Source organism: Geotrypetes seraphini, chromosome 13, assembly GCF_902459505.1.
Source record: "Geotrypetes seraphini chromosome 13, aGeoSer1.1, whole genome shotgun sequence".
Classification (NCBI taxonomy): Eukaryota; Metazoa; Chordata; class Amphibia; order Gymnophiona; family Dermophiidae; genus Geotrypetes; species Geotrypetes seraphini.
Genome location: NC_047096.1, coordinates 10,302,815 through 10,325,362, shown reverse-complemented (window position 1 = coordinate 10,325,362; position 22,548 = coordinate 10,302,815). Strand labels below are relative to the sequence as shown.

Here is a 22,548-nt window from a genome sequence, read left to right as displayed (position 1 = left end):
GGTAGCCACTGATCTGGTATAGAGCCTGCATTTCTGTTTAAAATCCTGTGTTTTAGGTTAGCCACTGATCTTGTATAGAGCCTGTATTTCTGACTTACTAATTTTCAGCCATTGTTTTCTGATGATTAGGTGTAGAAGGGAGGGGCTCTGATTTATTACTAAGGTTAACTGCATTATCTTTGGGACAGTGCTGTGAACAAGGCTGCCCTGTGAACTTCTTAAAGCTAAGTTGCTCAGCATTTCATATTCTGCTCTTTTCACTGCTTTTCAGCATTATATCTACTTAATTTCTCTTCTCCTCCTCCCTGTTTCTTACTTAAAAAAACAAAAACAGAAAAAAATAAACCCTTCTATTTCCTCTGTTAAGTCTTATTTCCTCTTTCCCTTCATAGGAATAAGGGTAAGACTTATAGTCCCATCCACCCCAGGGACCACTTTTCATATATAGAGACCCAAATAATCAGGACTACTAAAATCAAGTCACTTCACAACCAATCAAGATGACCTTTATTCTAAAATTACTAATATTACTGGAAATTGGAAGGATTATACTAAACTTAATTATACCTTTTGGTGGAATTCAGTCTGTAATATTTATAAAATGGAGAGAGTGCTTGCTATACAGCAAGGAAATTATAATTTTAAAAAGATTTGGGGGCCATTGATTACATATTCTAATGATCAGACACCTTAAACACCTTTTTATTATATAAAAATATAAGTAGGGCGGAATTGGGATATATGATATTTGTTTTAATTGGTTTATTACTAATGGATGGGATGGGTGGGGAGGGGTTCTTTTTATGCTTTGATGATTATAAATAAGAATGTCAAGTGATTTGTAAAATTTTTGTTTGAATATTATACACTAGTTGTAAGATATGAAAACGAATAAAGATTTATAAAAAAAAAAAAAGATGACCTTTATTCTATGCAATCACTGTGGTGATTTAATTCCAAGACACACTATTTGGAGGCTTAAGGCTTGCCCCATCTGTCTTCAACTTGCTAGTATTAAGGAGGAGCTCTGGAAACTTAAACAGGAATGGAATACAATTAAAACAGCTTCCATTGCTCCACAAAATCATACCAACTTACCATCTCTACCTCAAAGAATAAAACAGCCCAGGAATAAATGGGTCACAGTAGGCTCTGGAAGACTGCAACATGTAACACAGAAACATCCACCTCCACTAATATTACCTATACAGAATTCCTTCGCTCCACTAGTGTACTGCGATACTCAAGAAAACAGAAGGGAGGTGGGACTGGAATAGAGAGTTGCGCGGGGACAGAAATCCCACCCGTCCCCATCCGTCCCCGCCAAAATCCCACCCATCCCCACCCGTCCCCGTGAGGAATCCCTCCGTCCCCACCCGTCCCCGTGAGGAATCCCTCCGTCCCCACCCGTCCCCGCGAGGAATCCCCTCCGTCCCCACCCGTCCCCGCGAGGAATCCCCTCCGTCCCCACCCGTCCCCGCGAGGAATCCCCTCCGTCACCATCCTTCCCTATAAACTTCAGAAATAGTTATTTTATTTAATTATGCTACTGAATTAAAGGCTCTGGTAGAGACCCATTTACAAATAAGCAAAGAGACTATTAATTTGGAAATATTAATTGGGAAGAATACATACTTTGTAAATGGGTTTCTACCAGAACCTCTAATGTAAATATAAAATATAAATACTCAGCTGATGAGAACCCACAAACTGTCAGCTGAGGACTTCCTTTGCAGTTGGCCTGGGGTCCCTTTTGCCAAGCTTGGCAGGCAGCAGTAGCGTCCCTGAGTCACAGATGCTGGCACCTCAGTGGCTCATGGATGCTGCCAGCGACTGCTGCGCTTGGTGGAGGGGAGTTCTGACCATCTCTAGAGGAGGTCCTCTGCTGGCGGTGCTTGGGGATCCCCACCAGTCACAGCAAGGGCCAACAAGTACTTCAACACTGTAGAAATAAAACCAGAAATGCATTTCCTTTTCTTTTGAACACAAAACAAAGATATCTGCCATATACATTTCCCAAGGCAGATGACTCTATGCAATGTCACCTCGGTAACAAAATACAAAAATAGACAAATACACCCCCTCCCTTTTTACTAAACCACAATAGTAGGTTTTAGCACAGGGAGTTACGCTGAATGCCTCGCGCTGCTCTCAATGCTCATAGGCTCCCTGCGCTAAAAAACAATATTGCGGTTTAGTAAAAGGGAGCCATAGTGCAAAATATAGACAGCAGATATAAATTCTCAAAACAGACACATTTTGATCACTAAATTGAAAATAAAATCATTTTTCCTATCTTTGCTGTTTGGTGATTTCATGAGTCTCTGGTTGCACTTTCTTCTTCTGACTGTGCATCCAATCTTTCTTCCTTTCTTTCAGCCTCCTGTATGTTTCCTCTCCTCCAGACCTCATTCTCTCCCCCAACTTTTTCTTTCTGTCTCCCTGTTCCCCCTTCTTTCTGTCTCTCTGTCTGCCCCCTTTCTTTCTTTCTCCGTGCCCTCCCCCAAGCCACTCGGTTTGCTGCCACCGCCATCGGGGAATAGTCCCCAAGCCACCGCTGTCCCAAGCTTTCCCTGCAGAAGCGTCGCGCTGACCAGCATTCCGCTCCCTGACGTCAATTCTGACGTAGGAGAGGAAGTTCCGGGCCAACAAGGCATTTCTCCTCATTCCATCCAGCCTGAGCCCCATCTCTCCTTGATCCAGCATTTCCCTTCTGTGTCTGTCAGAATTACCATTCCACCTATTTTCCAGCATCACCCTTCTTTGTGTCCATCTCACCTATATCCGTATCTCACCACTTTTTCAGAATCTTCATTTGTCTCTGTCCTTGTCTTTACCCCATATTCACCATTTGCCCTTTCAATGTCTTTATCTCCCCCACCCCCCACACACACTTTTTCAGCATTACTTCTATGTCTCTATTTCACCTCCTCTTCATGTCCCCTCTGTATCTCTATCCTTATTCAGAAGGTCCTGCTTACCCTTTCTCTTCTTTGTGTCACTATCTCCATTTTCAGCTTTCCCCCTTTTCCTTTGTTAATGCACCCGGTAGCCAGAATCTTTCCACTCCAATCTTTCACCTCCACTCCGGCCCAGCCCAGTATGAAATATTTCCTTTTGTTTCCCTCCCCTCTCTCTCTCTCTCTTCTCCTCCCTCACCCACGAGTCCTGCATCTGGCCCTCTCCCTTCTACCTGCACCTGGCAACACCCCCCTGCTCCGCGGCTCTCTTAAGCAACTCGTCAGCAGCGGTGATCAAGACAAGCTGCCGACATCGAGGCCTTCCCTCTACGAGTCCCGCCTTTGTGGAAAAAGGAAGTTGAAACAAGCGGGACTCGCAGAGGGTAGGCCCCGACGTCAGAAGCTGCTGCTGAGTTGCCGAAGAGAGCCGCAGGTAGAAGGGAGAGGGAGATAGGAAGGCTGTAGAAGCTCCGGAGCATGACACCGAACCCGGCCAGGATGATTTCTTTTTCAGGCTGCTGCTGCCGCTGCCATCCCCCACCCGAAATGACAAAAAACAGCCTAATGCCCGCGTCGGGAAATAGCCATGCTGAGCAGTGAGCTCAGCACGTACATAGATGAAAGCCTTGCTTGCTGATTGGTCCGGCGGCACGGTGGGGCGGGGCCGCCGGACCAATCAGCAAGCAAGGCTTTCATCTGTGTACGTGCTGAGCTCACTGCTCAACATGGCTATTTCCCGACGCGACGCCAGACTTGCATCGCCAGAATTTAGGTAGGTTGTTTTCATCCCCGTGGGAGTCCCGTGGGCAAGGGGGCGTCCCCGTGGGAGTCCCGTGGGTCAGGGGGGCATCCCCGTGGGAGTCCCGTGGGCCAGGGGGCGTCCCCGTGGGAGTCCCGTGGGCCAGGGGGGGAACCCGCGGGATCCCCGCGGGACCCGCGGGATCCCCGCGATCCCCGTTCCCGTGCAGACCTCTAGACTGGAACCAATGAAGGCAACTCAGGAGAACAAGCACACCCTAAGCACAAATAAAAAAGCCAAAAACAGAAAACTATTACTGTTGGGGGATTCCATCATCAGAGGCATTAACCTTGGAACACAAGGTGAGGAGACCAAAATAGTGAAATGTCTTCCAGGATCCTCAGCTACCAAGAGTTCCAGGCAAATACAGACTATAATTAAGGAAGAAACTAAGGTTTTTAACACTGATGTGGTTATCCATCTGGGAACAAATGACCTGGCCAACAACTCCACACTTGCAGCACAGAAAGCTTTTCGAGAGCTTGATGAAGGCTTGAAACCTTTTGTAAAGACATTAGCTTTTTCTGAAATACTGCCTGCACATGGAAAAGGAGAGCAAAGAGTGAAAAACACAGAGGACTTTAATAGATGGCTCAAAGTCTGGTGTCATCAAGAAGACTTCAGGTACATAGGAGGATGTGGAAATACATGAAAGGACAAGAAGCTATATTGCACTGATGGGCTACATATTACTACAGCAGGAAAAAGAAACCTTGCAGAGAAATTTAGACAATATGTTTCAAGGCATTTAAACTAAAAGGTGGGGGTGGTGTATATAAGAAGGACAATTATAGAGACCACCCCCGGCAAAAGAAAATATGTGACAGTAGTAAAGATTGCAACATAAACAATATCAGCAACTCATTTCTTAGTATTGCAACGGAAAGTGAAACGAAACAAAAATCCATATGAAAAAGGAGATTATCGCTGAAAAATAGCTGGAAAGCGATGACCACAAATGCTCGCAGTCTAAGCAACAAAGTTCATGATCTGCAAGCCCTGATGTTAGAGGCAGATCTAGATATTGTTGCTATCACAGAGACATGGTTCAGTGAATCACATGGATGGGATGCAAACATACCGGGATATAATCTTTTTAGGAAGGACAGAGATGGTCAAAAAGGTGGAGGAGTAGCTCTCTATGTAAAGATCAATATCCAAGCGACCGAAATGCAAGGGACCTGGGGAGAGGAAGAAGCGATATGGATCGCTCTGAAAAAAGAAGATGGAACTTCAATCTACATGGGTGTAGTCTACAGACCTCCGACTCGATCACAGCAAATTGATAAGGATCTGATTGTGGATATCCAAAAGTTTGGAAGGAAAGAGGAGGTTCTGCTGTTGGGAAATTTCAACCTGCCAGATGCGGACTGGAATGTTCAGTCTGCGGAATCGGAAAGAAGTAGGGAGATTGTGGATGCCTTTCAAGAGGCTCTGCTCAGACAAATGGTGATGGAACCCGCGAGAGAAAAAGCAATATTGGATCTGGTCTTCACAAATGGAGAGAGTATCTCTAATGTTCGAGTGGGTGTTCACCTGGGAAATAGCGATCATCAAACGGTTTGGTTTGATATAACGGCTAAAGTGGAGCGCGACCACACAATACTTAAAGTCCTAGATTTCAAATGTATAGAATTTAATGCAATGGGAGAGTACCTGAAGAAAGAGCTGTTAGGATGGGAGGACATAAGAGAAGTGGAAAGACAGTGGTCTAAGCTGAAAGGAGCGATAAAAATGGCTACGGACCTTTACGTGAAGAAAATCAATAAAAACAAGAGAAAAAGGAAGCCGATATGGTTTTCCAAACTAGTGGCGGAGAAAATAAAGGCGAAAGAGTTGGCGTTCGTGAAATATTAAAAAACCCAAGAAGAGGAGTGCAGAAAGGACTACAGGGTGAAACTGAAAGAAGCCAAGAGAGAGATACGTCTGGCGAAAGCACAGGCGGAAGAACAAATGGCTAAAAATGTAAAAAAGGGAGACAAAATTTTTTCAGATATATTAGTGAAAAGGAGGAAGATGAAAAATGGAATTGCTAAACTAAAAGATGCTGGGAACCGATATGTGGAGAGTGATGAGAAAAAAGCAAATGTGATAAACAAATACTTCTGTTTTGTGTTCACAGAAGAAAATCCTGGAGAAGGATCGAGATTGTCTGGCAAAGTTACATGAGAAAATGGAGTAGATTCTGAGCCGTTCACGGAGGAGAGTGTTTATGAGCAACTTGAAAAACTGAAGGTGGACAAAGCAATGGGACCAGACGGAATCCATCCCAGGATACTATGGGAGCTCAGAGAGGTTCTGGCGAGTCCTATTAAAGACTTGTTCAACAAATCTCTGGAGACGGGAGTGGTTCCTGGGGATTGCAGGAGAGCGGATGTGGTCCCTATTCACAAAAGTGGTCACAGGGATGAAGCAGGAAACTACAGGCCGGTGAGCCTCACTTCAGTTGTTGGAAAAATAATGGAAGTTTTGCTGAAAGAAAGGATAGTGTACTTCCTTGAATCTAATGGGTTACAGGATCCGAGGCAACATGGCTTTACAAAAGGTAAATTGTGCCAAACAAACCTGATTGAATTTTTCAATTGGGTGACCAGAGAGCTGGATCGAGGACATAATCTAGATGTAATTTACTTAGATTTCAGCAAAGCCTTTGATACAGTTCCTCATAGGAGGCTGTTGAACAAACTTGAAGGGCTGAAGTTAGGACCCAAAGTGGTGAACTGGGTTAGAAACTGGCTGTCGGACAGACGCCAGAGGGTGGTGGTTAATGGAAGTCGCTCGGAGGAAGGAAAGATAATTAGTGGAGTCCCTCAGGGTTCAGTGCTAGGGACAATCCTGTTCAATATGTTTGTGAGTGACATTGCTGAAGGGTTAGAAGGAAAAGTGTGCCTTTTTGCAGATGATACCAAGATTTGTAACAGAGTAGACACCGAAGAGGGAGTGGAAAATATGAAAATGGATCTGCAAAAGTTAGAAGAATGGTCTAATGCCTGGCAACTAAAATTCAATACAAAGAAATGCAGAGTAATGCATTTGGGGATTAATAATCGGAAGGTGCTGGGAGGTGAGAAGCTGATATGCATGGACGGGGAGAGGGACCATGGGGTGATAGTGTCCGAAGATCTAAAGGCGAAAAAACAGTGTGACAAGGCAGTGGTTGCTGCCAGAAGGATGCTGGGTTGTATAAATAGATGCGTAGCCAGTAGAAGGAAGAAGGTGTTGATGCCCCTGTACAGGTCATTGGTAAGTCCCCACTTGGAGTATTGTGTTCAGTTTTGGAGACCATATCTGGCGAAGAACGTAAGAAGACTTGAAGCGGTCCAGAGGAGGGCGACGAAAATGATAGGTGGCTTGCGCCAGAAGACGTATGAGGAGAGACTGGAAGCCCTGAATATGTATACCCTAGAGGAAAGGAAGGACAGGGAAGATATGATTCAGACGTTCAAATACTTGAAGGGTGTTAACGTAGAACAAAATCTTTTCCAGAGAAAGGAAAATGGTAAAACCAGAGGACATAATTTGAGGTTGAGGGGTGGTAGTTTCAAAGGCAATGTTAGGAAATTCTACTTTACGGAGAATGCCTGGAATGCGCTCCCGAGAGAGGTGGTGGAGAGTAAAACTGTGACTGAGTTCAAAGAAGCGTGGGATGAACACAGAGGATCTAGAATCAGAAAATAATATTAAATATTGAACTAAGGCCAGTACAGGGCAGACTTGCATGGTCTGTGTCTGTGTATGGCCGTTTGGTGGGGGATGGGCTGGGGAGGGCTTCAGTGGCTGGAGTAGGTTTTAACGGAGATTTCGGCAATTGGAACCCAAGCACAGTACCGGGTAGAGCTTTTGATTCTTGCCCAGAAATAGCTAAGACAAAAAAATTTAAAAATTTAAATTGAATCAGGTTGGGCAGACTAGATGGACCATTCAGGTCTTTATCTGCTGTCATCTAGTAAGTAACCAACCCGAATTTATCAATAGCCTTCTTATTCCCTACTGTCCATCTAAAGTCTTCCGTTCTATGAATCAAAATCTCCTTACAATCCCATCATTAAAGCATATTAACATATTAAGGTCGAACAATTTTGCAGTGATTGTACCATCTCTTTGGAATTCTATTCCCAATTACATTTGCGACGAACCATCTCTCCTCCATTTCAAAACAAAGCTGAAAACATTTCTATTCCAAGATGCTTTTGAAACTTAACTGCCCTTATAAGGGCTAAATACTGACTTCTTTAAAGAAACCTCCCTTCCTATTGTTTATCCCTATTTGTTCTCTTTTCTTAGAATATTGTAGTTCTTTCCTTTTTTCCTCTTGTTCCCGTTCATTTTTAGTCAGAGTTTTTCTTTCGTCTATCCTCCCCTGTCAATTTTATTGTCAAATTCTAACATGGTTTTATCATTGTAAGCTATATTTTTATTGTACACCGCTCAGAAGCCCGATTGAGCGGTATAAGAAATTTTAAATAAACTTGAATTTTCTGAACCAGAGGATCTCTTAACAAACTATCATTGAGGATCTCTTAATAAGAACATAAGAATTGCCGCTGCTGGGTCAGACCAGTGGTCCATCGTGCCCAGCAATCTGCTCACGTGGTGGCCCTTAGGTCAAAGACCAGTGCCCTAACTGAGACTAGCCTTACCTGCGTACATTCTGGTTCAGCAGGAACTTGTCTAACTTTGCCTTGAATCCCTGGAGGGTGTTTTCCCCTATAACAGCCTCCGGAAGAGTATTCCAGTTTTCTACCACTCTCTGGGTGAAGAAGAACTTCCTTACGTTTGTACGGAATCTATCCCCTTTTAACTTTAGAGAGTGCCCTCTCATTTTCTTTACCTTGGAGAGGGTGAACAACCTTTCTTTATCTACTAGTCTATTCCTTTATCTTGAATGTTTTGATCATGTCCCCTCTGTCTCCTCTTTTCAAGGGAGAAGAGGCCCAGTTTCTCTAATCTCTCACTGTACGGCAACTCCTCCAGCCCCTTAACCATTTTAGTCGCTCTTCTCTGGGACCCTTTGAGCCTCTAGAACCGATTTCCCATACAATCTCTTCAATGTTAGTCTTCCAAAGCTTCCCCCCCCCCAACTGTTATCCAGGTAAAACATATCAATTCTAGTGAAAAAGCACAGTTACTTACCGTAACAGGTGTTATCCAGGGACAGCAGGCAGATATTCTTGACTGATGGGTGACGGCACCGACGGAGCCCCGGTACGGACAATTTTAGAGTGATTGCACTCTAAGAACTTTTTAGAAAGTTCCAGCTCGGCCGCACCGCGCACGCGCGAGTGCCTTCCCGCCCGACAGAGGCGCGCGGTCCCTCAGTTAGTATAAGCCAGCTAAGAAGCCAACCCGGGGAGGTGGGTGGGACGCAAGAATATCTGCCTGCTGTCCCTGGATAACACCTGTTACGGTAAGTAACTGTGCTTTATCCCAGGACAAGCAGGCAGCTATTCTTGACTGATGGGTGACCTCTAAGCTAACAAAAAGAGGGATGGAGGGAAGGTTGGCCATTTAAGAAAACAAATTTTGTAATACCGATTGGCCGAAGTGACCATCCCTTCTGGAGAATGCATCCAGACAATAATGAGATGTAAAAGTGTGAACTGAGGACCAAGTAGCAGCTTTGCAGATTTCCTCAATAGGAGTGGAACGGAGGAAAGCTACAGATGCTGCCATTGCTCTGACTCTATGGGCCGTGACAGAACCTTCCAGTGTCAGTCCGGACTGAGCATAGCAAAAAGAAATGCACGCTGCTAGCCAATTAGACAACGTGCGTTTGGAAACAGGACGTCCCAATTTGTTCGGATCAAAGGACAGAAAAAGTTGGGGAACTGATCTGTGGGGTTTCGTACGCTCCAGATAGTAAGCAAGAGCCCTTTTACAATCCAAAGTATGCAGAGCTTGTTCCCCAGAATGGGAATGAGGCTTGGGAAAGAAAACCGGTAGAACAATGGATTGGTTGAGATGAAATTCCGAGACAACCTTGGGGAGAAACTTTGGATGTGTACGCAAAACCACCTTGTCATGATGAAAGACCGTAAAAGGTGGATCTGCAACCAGTGCATGAAGCTCACTGACTCTCCTGGCAGAGGTAAGAGCAATAAGGAAAAGTACCTTCCAAGTGAGAAATTTGAAAGGAGAAGTAGCTAAAGGTTCAAATGGAGGCTTCATTAAAGCTGAAAGAACCACATTGAGATCCCAAATAACCGGAGGGGCTTTAAGAGGTGGTTTCACATTGAAAAGCCCACGCATGAACCTGGATACCAGGGGATGAGCTGAAAGAAGTTTTCCATGGACTGGCTCATGAAAGGCTGCAATGGCACTGAGGTGGACCCTGATGGAAGAGGACTTCAGGCCAGAATCAGACAAAGAAAGAAGATAATCCAACAACGTCTCCACCGCTAGGGAAGTGGGATCAAGATGATGAAGAAGACACCAGGAAGAAAACCTCGTCCACTTTTGATGGTAACATTGAAGAGTGGCTGGTTTCCTGGAGGCATCCAGAATGGAACGAACGGGCTGAGATAAAAGAGTATCAGTCGAATTCAGCCCGAGAGATACCAAGCCATCAGGTGTAGAGACTGGAGGTTGGGATGCAGAAGGGTTCCCTGCTGTTGCGTAAGCAGCGAAGGAAACAGAGGAAGAAGAAAAGGTTCCCTGGAACTGAGTTGAAGTAGAAGGGAGAACCAATGTTGCCTGGGCCACCTCGGAGCAATCAGAATCATGGTGGCTCGTTCCCTCTTGAGCTTGAACAAGGTTCTCAACATGAGAGGTAGAGGAGGGAAGGCGTACAGGAACAGATTCGACCAGTCGAGGAGAAAAGCATCTGCTGTTAGACGGTGTGGAGAGTAAAGTCTGGAGCAGAATAGGGGCAGCTGATGATTGTGAGGAGCTGCAAAGAGGTCTATCTGAGGAGTGCCCCATTGATTGAAGATAGAGTGCAGAGTTACGGGATCGAGTGTCCACTCGTGAGGTTGGAGAATTCTGCTGAGTTTGTCTGCTAAGGAATTCTGTTTCCCTTGAATGTATATAGCTTTCAGGAAGAGATGATGATCTATGGCCCAAGTCCAGATCTTCTGGGCTTCCTGGCATAAAAGGCGAGAGCCTGTCCCACCCTGTTTGTTGATGTAGTACATCGCAACCTGATTGTCTGTGCACAACAGAAGGACCTGAGGAAAGAGAAGGTGTTGGAAGGCCTTGAGGGCGTAAAACATCGCTCTGAGTTCCAGGAAATTGATTTGATGTTTCCTCTCCTGGGCTGACCAAAGACCTTGAGTCTGGAACTCGTTCAAGTGAGCTCCCCATGCATACAGGGAGGCGTCGGTGGTGATGACTAGTTGATGAGGAGGCTGATGGAACAGAAGACCTCTGGATAGATTTGAGGATACCAACCACCATTGCAGAGACTGACGAAGAGATGATGTCACAGATATGTGTCGTGAGCAAGGGTCCGATGCTTGGGACCACTGGGTCGCAAGGGTCCATTGAGGAGTGCGCAGGTGAAGACGGGCATGAGGTGTGACATGAACTGTGGATGCCATGTGTCCCAAGAGAACCATCATTTGCCTTGCTGAGATGGACGGCAGAGGAAGTACCTGGTGACATAGAGACTGAAGGGTCTGAAGACGATTGGATGGCAGGAAAGCTCTCATGAGGAGTGTATCTAGGATCGCTCCAATGAATTGAAGTCTCTGAGTGGGAATGATATGGGATTTGGGTAGATTGATCTCGAATCCCAGAAGTTGTAGAAACTGGATGGTTTGGTTGGTGGCCAAAAGGACCGCTTGGGCAGAAGTGTCTTTGATCAACCAATCGTCCAGGTAAGGAAATACATGCAGGTGGTGAGAGCGTAGAAAAGCCGCCACCACAATGAGACATTTGGTGAATACCCTTGGAGATGAGGCAAGACCGAAGGGTAGCACCTTGTACTGGTAATGACAATGATTGATCATGAATCGGAGATATGGTCTTGAGGTTACATTGATCGGTATGTGAGTGTAAGCCTCTTTGAGATCGAGGGAGCATAGCCAGTCGTTTTGATTTAGAAGGGGATAAAGGATGGCTAAAGAAAGCATCTTGAATTTTTCTTTTACGAGATGAATGTTGAGATCGCGAAGATCCAGGATGGGTCTGAGATCTCCTGTCTTTTTGGGAACTAGAAAGTAACGGGAGTAGAATCCCTGCCCCTTTTGATCTAGAGGAACTTCCTCTATAGCGTTCAGAAGGAGGAGGGATTGGACCTCCTGAATAAGGAGGGCTGATTGAGGACTGTTCAAAGCAGACTCTTTTGGCAGGCTTTGAGGTGGGAGAGTCTGAAAGTTGAGAGAGTAGCCGTGGCGGATGATGTTGAGGACCCATTGGTCCGAAGTGATTACTTCCCACCGGCTGAGGAACAGAGAAAGTCGACCTCCTATTGGTTGAGGCAGGAGAGCAGGAATAGGGATACTGGCTATACTGCGGAGAATGAAGTCAAAAGGGCTGTGACTTTTGCTGAGGAGGTTGTTTTACAGCTTGTTGCTGTTGCTGTTGTCTGGGAGGCTGACGTTGCTGTTGTCTCTGACGCCTAGGTTGTTGAGCAGTGGTAGGCAATGGACGGGCTGTGAAACGGCGTTGATAGGCCGATTGCTGCCTGTATGGTCTTGGCGGAGGAGGCTTCTTTTTATTTTTGAGCAGGGTATCCCAGCGCGTCTCATGAGCAGAGAGCTTTTGTGTGGTTGAGTCCATGGAATCCCCAAAGAGCTCATCCCCTAGACATGGGGCATTGGCTAACCGATCTTGATGGTTAACATCAAGCTCGGATACCCGAAGCCAGGCCAAACGACGCATAGCTACTGACATTGCTGTCGCTCTGGATGTAAGTTCAAAAGTGTCATATATGGATCTCACCATAAACTTACGCAATTGGAGAAGAGACGACAAGCATGTGTGAAAAGCGGAATGCTTTCGTGAAGGAAGATATTTCTCGAAAGAAGCCATGGTGGTAAGGAGATGCTTTAAATAAAAAGAAAAATGAAAAGCATAATTACTAGCCCTGTTAGCTAACATAGCATTTTGGTAGAGCCTCTTACCAAATTTATCCATGGCCCTTCCTTCTCTGCCAGGAGGGACAGATGCATATACACTGGCTCCTGAAGTCTTTTTAAGGGTGGATTCGACAAATAAGGATTCATGTGGTAGTTGAGGTTTGTCGAACCCAGGAATGGGAATTACCTTATATAGAGAATCCAGTTTACGTGGGGCCCCTGGGACAGTTAAAGGAGTCTCTAAATTCTTATAGAAAGTTTCCCTCAGGATGTCATGAAGGGGAAGTTTCAAAAATTCCTTTGGAGGCTGATCAAAATCAAGGGCATCCAAAAAAGCTTTAGACTTTTTGGATTCAGCCTCCAAAGGAATGGACAAGGACTCACACATCTCTTTCAAAAAACTAGAGAAAGAGGAAGTGGCCTGTTTGGAGGATGGGTCAGGGACAGCCGAATCCTCCTCCTCTGAGGAACATTCTCCTTCAGAAAGAAAGGGTTCCTCTGAGTCTCCCCACAGATCAGGGTCTCTTACATGGGAAGAATGGTCCCGAGACTCAGGTGTCGACGTTTGCATGTGTCGGGTTTTGCGTATCGACTTACCCGACCTCATCGATACCGTGTCCGGAGAAGTTATCGGACGCACCGGTGCCGAAGTCTGCACCGATTGATGGTGAGCTCTCGGCTCCGGTGCAAGGACTGGCATCGATACCGATGAGGTTAGGTGAAGCGGTACCGAAACAGTGGAAGTGGTTAAAACGGGTTCCACAATCGGTACCGATACAGGTTGTTCAACAACCGGTACCGATGGCTCGGTGCGAACTGGCACCGGAAGGTTCGGTGTCATGATAGCAGGAAGGAGTCGTTCTAATTGTTCCTTCAGCTGCACCTGGAGGATGGCCGTAATGCGGTCATCGAGGGATGGCACCGGTACCGCTTTTTTCTTCTGCGGTACCTGCGGTGCCGCTCGACGCCCCGGAGATGAGGAGCCCGATGTCGAGGGACTCACCTCTATAGGGGCGGAGCGCTTCCGCTGGCGTCGAACCGGCGGCAGGATTGGGCTCACTGCACTCGAGGCCGGAAGACGTTCCAGCGGGGAAGGCTTCTTAGCCGGCTTACCTGACTGTTGGGATGCCGGTGTGGAATCACGCGGCGTCGAAGACGAGGGTGCCGACTGAATCGGTGCCGAAGCCGGAGTCGAAGGAACGGGGTCGGACATCTCGGCACCGAACAACAATCGCTGTTGAATTAAGCGATTTTTTAAAGTTCGTTTTTTCAAAGTAGCACAGCGGGTGCAAGAGGAGGCCTGATGCTCAGGACCCAAACACTGTAAACACCAGTTGTGTGGGTCCGTGAGAGATATAGGCCTAGCACACCGCTGGCACTTTTTAAAACCCGGTTGAGGGGGCATGAAAGGAAAAACGGCTTCCGCCAAATCGAAGGCCGAGGCTTCGATGGTGGCAGAAGGCCCCGCCGGGGGAAAACCGAAATTGAAGGAAAAATTTGAAAGATTTTTTTTTTTTTTTTTTTTTAACAAAATAAAAGAAAAAAAAAAGGCAAATTAGCCAAACGTTTACGCGAGCGGGAAGGCAAGTTAGGAAAAAATTTTCAACAGCCGTTGAAAACGCGTCTTCTTAGCTCCGCGGAAACTAAGAAACTGAGGGACCGCGCGCCTCTGTCGGGCGGGAAGGCACTCGCGCGTGCGCGGTGCGGCCGAGCTGGAACTTTCTAAAAAGTTCTTAGAGTGCAATCACTCTAAAATTGTCCGTACCGGGGCTCCGTCGGTGCCGTCACCCATCAGTCAAGAATAGCTGCCTGCTTGTCCTGGGATAATATCATGCACTGGGGAGTAATAAGTGTAATCTCTGTCCTGCCAGTGTTGAGACCTCCACCCATTCTCAATGTTAAGAACTTATAAGAAGTTGCATAACCATTTTCTATCATTCTTGAGATGTTCCCTACTACCCCCTGTAAATCCCATCTGGGGTTCAACACCAAATTAAAATCTCCCCCCCCCCTCCTATTATCAATTGCCCATCCTTAACCGGCAGTACCCTACTACTACTACTTATCACTTATATAGCGCTGAAAGGTATATGTAGCGCTGTACATGTTGACATTTATAGACAGTCCCTGCTCGAAAGAACTTATAATCTAACCTGGACAGAGACATGACAGAGGGTAGAGGATGCAGAACCCAAAGTTAGGAGTCAAAAGCACTCTCAAAGAGGAGGGCTTTTAAATGGGAAAGAAAGAACATTGTTTACTATCTGGATTACTTACTGTAGGACAAGCTCCTATCTGTCCTAAGTTATCCGGATCACAGACTGAATATTGTCACTAGATGGATAAGATCAGGGACCATCCTATCTCTGCCCACACTCCACCCAGCACTACAAGGACACTGATGAGGCAACCCATAAGGATACTCAGAGGCACTATTTGAATTATGCTGCTGAATATTCTGGTCAGCAGGTGCTGCTACCCATATACGGTAAGTGCTTTGATACTGACCACTGTTCCCTCTAAACTAAGCGGGAGTTCTCTTCCTATAATCAGTGAGAGTGAGTCAGTGAGAGGTGCTGTTTCACTATCACATTTTCCATATTGAGGAACAGGCAAGCTCTAGAGGACTCCAGAGAACCTGCCTATGCCATATATAATATTGACGGACCACCACCCACTGGCAGCAATGCAGTTGAAAGGCTCCTGCTCAATTTTGTTAGAAGGAACAGTGTTATTGACCCACAAGTTTTCAAAAGCTGTCTAAAACTACTAACTGATTCTGCTTTTTGAATTTCTGCAAGAAACCTATTCCACAAACATGTAATAGCAAAATCACATGCTTTGGTTTTTGCTGATGATTGACTTCACTAAGGTTCAGCCTGGAGCTCCAACAGGAGAAAAGAGTGGCAAAATAGTAAACCCTCCACTTTTCTTTGAGATATTGTGGACTCTGGTTATGTAACACTAGCAATCAATGGAATTCTACCAGCATTGAGGAAATGTGTTCTCTCCATCTTACCCAGGTCAATAGATAAGCAATTGCACTTTAAATCAACTGTAATCCCTTCGTGTACTTTTTAGGTAACCCTACCACAAAAAAAAAAAAATGATTAGTACAATAGTTTAACCAAGCTACTAATATACACCACAAAAACTCCTTGATCAAAAATAAAGGGCAAAGGAGTTAAAAGCACCTAACAACAACAACAAAAAAATAGACCATTATATACTTATCAATGTAATCTGCTTTTTCCCCCCATAGGTATCCAACAACAAAATACCACTACCAACTCTTCATCTGTTCTATTAATGACAGGACTTAAGTCTTCCAGATTTATGGTTGTTCTTGGAAATAGAATTATTCTTCTGCAACCAAATTTGGGCATGCATCATTTTCTATGCGGTTGCAATGGTTACCCTGGCCAATACTTCATCAAAAAAAGATCCTTGCCGGGAGTTCGGTGCATACAGGTTCACCAATGTCACCAGCACCCTATTCACTGTATCTACCCATATTAGCCATCGGCCCCCCTCTTTCTCGGGTTTCACTTTCAAATGCTTAGTGAATAAAATGCCCACCCAAGCCTTCTTCCTTTCTATTCTATTGGAGGCCTACACCCTCACAGGACACTCCCTAAAATTCACCAGTTTCTCCCCTGATTTCAGGAAGTGGATCTCCTGCAGAAAACATATCACTCAAACATTTCAGCTCCTTAGATAACAGTTAGCACTTACACGGTATATTCTAACCTTTCACATTAAAACTGCAAAACCATATTTTATTAACTCCTTCCTTTCCATCACCCTCTCAATGCTCACAGCAGATCCCCCTCCTCCTATCCCCCCATCCTTATTCACTGTTACCCCCATCCCACTTTCCTCCCCTCAGAACTCCCTCCATGACTTCAGGCAATCACACTAGACTTTATATCTCCCTCCCATCCATTCCCCCCCCTGCCACATCCATACTCCACACATCACATTCACCTCACATACACATACACAATCTCAATCCTGCAATCAAAGCCAGCAAATATAGCATTCTTCTAAAAGTGCCAGAGACTGTCCAAAACTACTCAACTAGCAAAAAGTCAGATATCAGGTAGGTCCTAGCCATCCTCCCGAGCCGCGGAGGCCATTGCTGCATTAAGTCTCCTCTTATGTGCTTCCTGCGAGGCCACCTGCCATCGATATTTCTCCAACTGTTGAGCCGCCAATTTACTCGGAGTTAAATCCTCCTTGCTCACCAAGCCCTCCTTATGGAGCAGGTTCCAGGCCTCAGATAGCGATGAAACTTTTTTCTGAGTCCTATTGTTCAGGAGTGAAAGCCCAAAGGGAAATAGCCAGTGATAACGCATATTTTTTTGTTTCAGCATAGCAAACACCGGTCGGAACTCCCTTCTTTTCTGGAACATTATAGCTGAGAAATCCTGGAATATTTCCACTTTGTTGGATTTCCACATCATAACACCTAGTTCCCGGGCTTTTCTCACCATCTTCTCTTTGTCAGTAAAATTATGTCAACAAGCAATGATATCCTGAGGAAAGACAGTTTTTTTAGGGCCCAGATTTCAATGAACTCTATCAACTTTCAACTCTCAGTCTATACTCAGACTCCTCTCCTGCTGGAACGAACAGATGGTTGTAGAGATCTTGCACCACTGCTGTGGTGTCCTTATATTCCACTGTATCCAGGACACCCCTGATGCGCACATTTTATCTCCTGGATCTATTCTCCAGGTCTTCCATTCGAGACTAGCAATTCTGCCAATCTTTTTGGGCCCACCAACCACAGACTGCAATGCCTGCATCGCTTCTTCCTAATCTCCAATCCTTCTTTCCATCTCTTCTACTCTCCCCAACAAGTCCGCAAAGTCTTGCCAAAATTCCTTCTCGACATCTTTAATTTTTCTCTTTACTGCCGCCACTTCATTTTTAATATCAAATGCCCATTGCTAGAAGTCGGCTCTTGTTACTGCTGCAGAACGATCCAAGTGACAGGATCCAGGCGAGGCACCTCGCTCCGACTTGTCCTCCGACGCACTCTCGTCGGATGCACACACAATGAAGCTTGTGACTTCCCCCACATGGCGCCGGCCACTTTTCTTCAATCCCTTTTCCAGCTGCTTACCCTCCTCAGATTTCTTCTTGGGCGGCATGGGCATGGAAAGGGCACTCCACAGCACTGTTCACCAGATATAAAGCTGACTTTGACCGTTCTGGCTAGGATGAAAGGGAATTATGCACTTTCTAAGATCAGAGCAAGTACTCTTAACCCTCCATCTTGGCTGGTGACATCACCGAAAGTTGCATTTTCCTATTTATAAAAACAAAAGTAATAGAAAGCATACTTTTTATGGTATCAGGATTTGAATGTTTGTCTCTTGAATGAATGTTGGTTTCTATCCTATTTTATTAATGGCATTCTGTTCTTACTTATAAATTGTTTTTATTATAAACTGCTTTGAATTAAGGTGGTATATCAAGCTTAAATGATAAACGATTGTGGCCCTTGAGGACTGACACTGGACAACCCTGTATTACAGTATGCAAAACTTACTTCTTCCCGAAGCTTTTCTTCTGTAAAGCTTCTCTCCTTAATTTCTTTTTGATAGCTGTTGTTGGATTTTTCAGACTGCAATCTAATATTTTCCAATTTTGCCTTCAGCTGAATCACCTTTAAAAAAATCCAATGAGAACTAAGAGTCCGATTTCAGCAAATAATAATAAGCTATTACTAATACTAACAGGAGTCGCCATGCAACAAATTACTCAAAATTGGAAAGATTATACCAAATTAAATTATACATTCTGGTGGAATTCTGTCTGTCATATTTATAAAATGGAAAAAATAATAGCGTTACAACAGGGAAATCTTCTTAATTTCAAGAAAATTTGGCAACCATTGACAAATTATTCTAATGATTAGTTTCTTAGCACAATGATAAAAATTATATATGAATGGGGTGGGATTTGATTAATTAATGGAAATATATTATATAAAAAGGGAGTGGGAATTATATTTTATATGTTATTGTATAATCTTTATCATATTACATTTTAAATACTATGAATTATTAATGATAATATTTTGGATATGTAATAATTAATATATATTGTATGATTCAAATATTGTAAGAATGGAAAATTTATAAATAAAAAATTAAAAAAAAAAAAAATCCAAAAGAAATTATTATTACTGAAGCTACCACAGGAATTATGTGATTTCACATGGACAACATTTCATACAGACTTTTTTAGCACAGACATAATCATGATAATCTGAATAATTCCCCATATGCTCCTGCTAGTTGGCACTTCTGCTATTTTTTCTTTTTATACCATCTGTCTCCCATGACCACAATTTTAGGACCATTCTCCCTGAACCCAAACCAGTGCCCGTCATTTATTTTATATACCCCTCCACACCACCAGACTAAATCAGTCTCTCATAGGCAGCCATGTGGCTCTGCCACTTCCCCTGCTCTTGTCATAATGGTAAGATACTTTTAGGCTTGCTTCTGCTTGCTCCCTCACCCTCATTGCCATGGCTCTAAACTGCTTTTCTCACATGGTAGCTTTCTCTTCCCTCCACCCAATACTCTGAAATCAAAATGTTAATATCAGGATGCCAAGGAAACACTGAGAACAGAGCTCTCACTCCACATATAAGGGAAGAGGAAGTAGAAGGAGCCTGCTGAGTGACTAAATCCAACTCCTGCACAGACTCTGAAATAAGATCTAGCAAAGCAGAAGACTCAAATAAATGCAGAACCGTGAGATCATTCCCTGGCTTTAAAGCCAAAGCATGATCTATAGAGCAGGCTTATGTTCCCGGGTCCCCTCCCAAGGGAGGTGAATCCCCTGAAATTAAAGGATCAGCAAACTGAGCATCATTATCCATATCTCCTGGAGAAAGATTTCCCAAGTTCTGAACAGTGGCAGACTGTGAAGACATGCCTTGTGAGGCTATGAAGTGAGGAGACAAGTCAGAGGCGCAGCAGGACTGTGCAGAAATATGGCTGTCGTGCACGGCTTTCCACAAAAATTTCAAAAGTCAGAGAAGGCATCCAGACTAGGGAGTGTTGAGTCACCCTATGATGACTATTTTGCATTTCTTGGGCTGCGGGGAGTCTATGTTCTTACATGCAGCATGGCCACTATTTTCAGGCCCTGAACACAAAGATAACTGCCCTATGGCATCTCAGTATGCAAAGGAGAGGCTAAGCTGGCCACGCCTACCTCTCTGCACGACACATGACATAAGGACACTCCTGAGATGCAAATTTTGTGCAATCCTGGCATGAATTTGGGGTAGAAGAGCACAGGACTCCATCCCAACAGGCATAAACTTCAGTTTTGGAAGTGTAGGGAACTTTTGAAAAAAATTGCTAAAAATCCAAGAGGGCTGCTGACAGGATTTTCATGCTTAAAATCATGAATTAAACTAAGTTCCCAAAGTAAAAAATTGGTGATTTGGGGATTTTTGAGGAGGGGGGAACAAAGGAGCATGTGCAGAGACCCTCAAAAACCTGAATTTCAGGCACACACTGATTCACATCAGAGGCTGTGTAACAGCCTTACTCACTGTGACCTGTGCTGCCTCAGATCTCTTAAAGTAGCTGGAATGGAGAAGAATCACTGCCTCATATTGGAGATGCCTCTCCCATGATGATCTTTGGGATGACAGTCAGACACGGCATCTGACCGCTCCTTCCCACGGACTGACAGATGCACTACCAGAAGGGGCGAGAGATGAAAAAGGCAGCCTACATCCTGCGAAACACCACTGAGCCTCCTATGGATGCCTGACAGCCTGCGCTCAAACCCCTGCAAAGCAGTAGGTGAGGAAAGTAAGCGGGAATGGCCCCGAGCTCCAAAAACACTAAAGCAGGCTGGCTAACAGATATCACCAGGGATTGGCCTGTTAGCTGCAGAGCAGTCTTTCTTCTCTATGCAGGCAGAGCTGTACTAAGGATGAAAGCTCCAAGCACTGAAGATACTGAAAACATCGAAAAACACCAAATAAAATAAGCAACGGGGAAATCAGAAGTAAAACACTCCTTCCGGCTCACATGCACAAGGAAAAATTGCAGGTGGAAGTGGAACTCCCAGTGAAGCAAGAGGGACACAGAAAAAATCCAGAGTGGATTCCTTCTGCATATGACTTGTGGCAATGGGGAGATAACCTGCTTGTCTACAAATAACACACCTATTGCACTGGAAATACAACTGTCCTTTACACGTGCACCACACTTTTATGCATACTTTAGGTATGTGTATTTAGACTTCTTCCTGGGCAACCTATAAATGATTTTCAAAGAAAAATTTTCCACAGATTCTCCATTTGAAAATCAGGGGCTGGCCATCACCATAGATAGTTCTATACCCATGGACATTTTACCTAAATTTTGTGCCATCGGGCAGAAGTGAAAATTTTTACCCACAAAAGAGGTCATCAATTTACCCAGAAGGGGACATCAATTTACAGTTTTGTCCATAGCAATACTTAGATCATTTTAAAATTGTTATCTTAATGATTCACACTATAACATATAAAGTTATTTATCTTTATAACTTTCAGAAGAATATTCAAACAAAAACATGATAAATTCTCACCTCAGCTTCTTGAGCACTGCATTGTTTACTGTCTGATGAAATCTTTTTTTTAAATGTCTTGTTCTGTTAAAGGGAAAACAATGCTTTTAATTAAACATGTGGCTGGCTATACATTACATCTCTGGCAATGCTATTTTCAAGCATTAAGTTCCACAGATGATCTATAAAAGTGCATGAAGGAAAACTCTGGAATGAGAGGGCATAAAATGAAGTTAAGAGATTAAAGGCTCAGGCGTAATCTAAGAAAATACATTTTTACAGAAAGAGTGGTAGATGTGTGGAATAGTCTCTGGGTGGAGGTGATAGAGACAAAGATTGTGTTTGAATTCAAGAAAACATGGGACAGGCATGTGGGAGTTCTCAGGAAGAGGAATAGACAGCAGATGCTGCAGATGGGCAGATTGGATGGGTCATTTGGCCTTTATCCACTAGCATGTTTCTATGATACTGAATTTGAGAGCAATTTTACAAGCAATTTCTGAGTACAGCAGCATTTTATGGGGGTAATTTTATAAAGTTTTGCTGACATAAATGTTTATTAAATTGCTCAGTTACAGGCATGCAAAAATATGTGCTACCAATATGTAATTTATACTATTATGCAGAATGACAAAACTGTTCTTGGAGTGGAGTTCCAAGCTATATACTGTGCTATATTCAATTTTAACCAAGTAGAAACATAGGACCTGAGATTAACTTTCAAATCTGATTCTCATATTCGCAAAGTTCTCCCTTATCTAGATAGTGCACTTGTAAAACTGGCATGTATTCATGTAAGCTTAGGCAGACCTGTCTCAAAACAGGTGCAAATAATTCTGCCTTCTTTTCAGGGGACAAATATGTTGCATTTCTAAAGTTCCACTGATCAAACAATCCCACTCTCAAGCTCTCTATGGCTAATTATTTGAAAAATGCTTAAATAAAGAAAAAAAATCTTATTTCATAATTACATGTGTCTTCATGTATTTGAAACAATCATTAGTAGACCACAAATTTCTCCAGTTTCCAGCATACATTACTCAAATAGCATTCCATGCCTTCACTTCATACTTTACATTACCTTGATAATATCTTTTCCAGTAGGTAGGGATGGTATGCTGAACCATAGGGGTTGTCCATGTGTGCTCGCGAGCATACTGCAGAAGATGTT

At 44.1% G+C, this 22,548-nt stretch overlaps 1 protein-coding gene across 9 annotated transcripts in view; it reads right to left on the bottom strand.

The window, feature by feature from the left end:
- The window catches only part of SYCP1 (synaptonemal complex protein 1), a 327,903-nt gene that overhangs the window by 86,020 nt on the left and 219,335 nt on the right, over positions 1-22,548 (bottom strand). For all 9 annotated transcript variants that reach the window (XM_033919065.1, XM_033919067.1, XM_033919068.1 and 6 more), the window contains 2 exons: positions 21,399-21,461; positions 18,340-18,456 (listed from right to left, as the gene is read on the bottom strand). In XM_033919065.1, the coding sequence (XP_033774956.1) occupies positions 18,340-18,456; positions 21,399-21,461 (180 nt within the window). The remainder of the gene's footprint in view (positions 1-18,339; positions 18,457-21,398; positions 21,462-22,548) is intronic.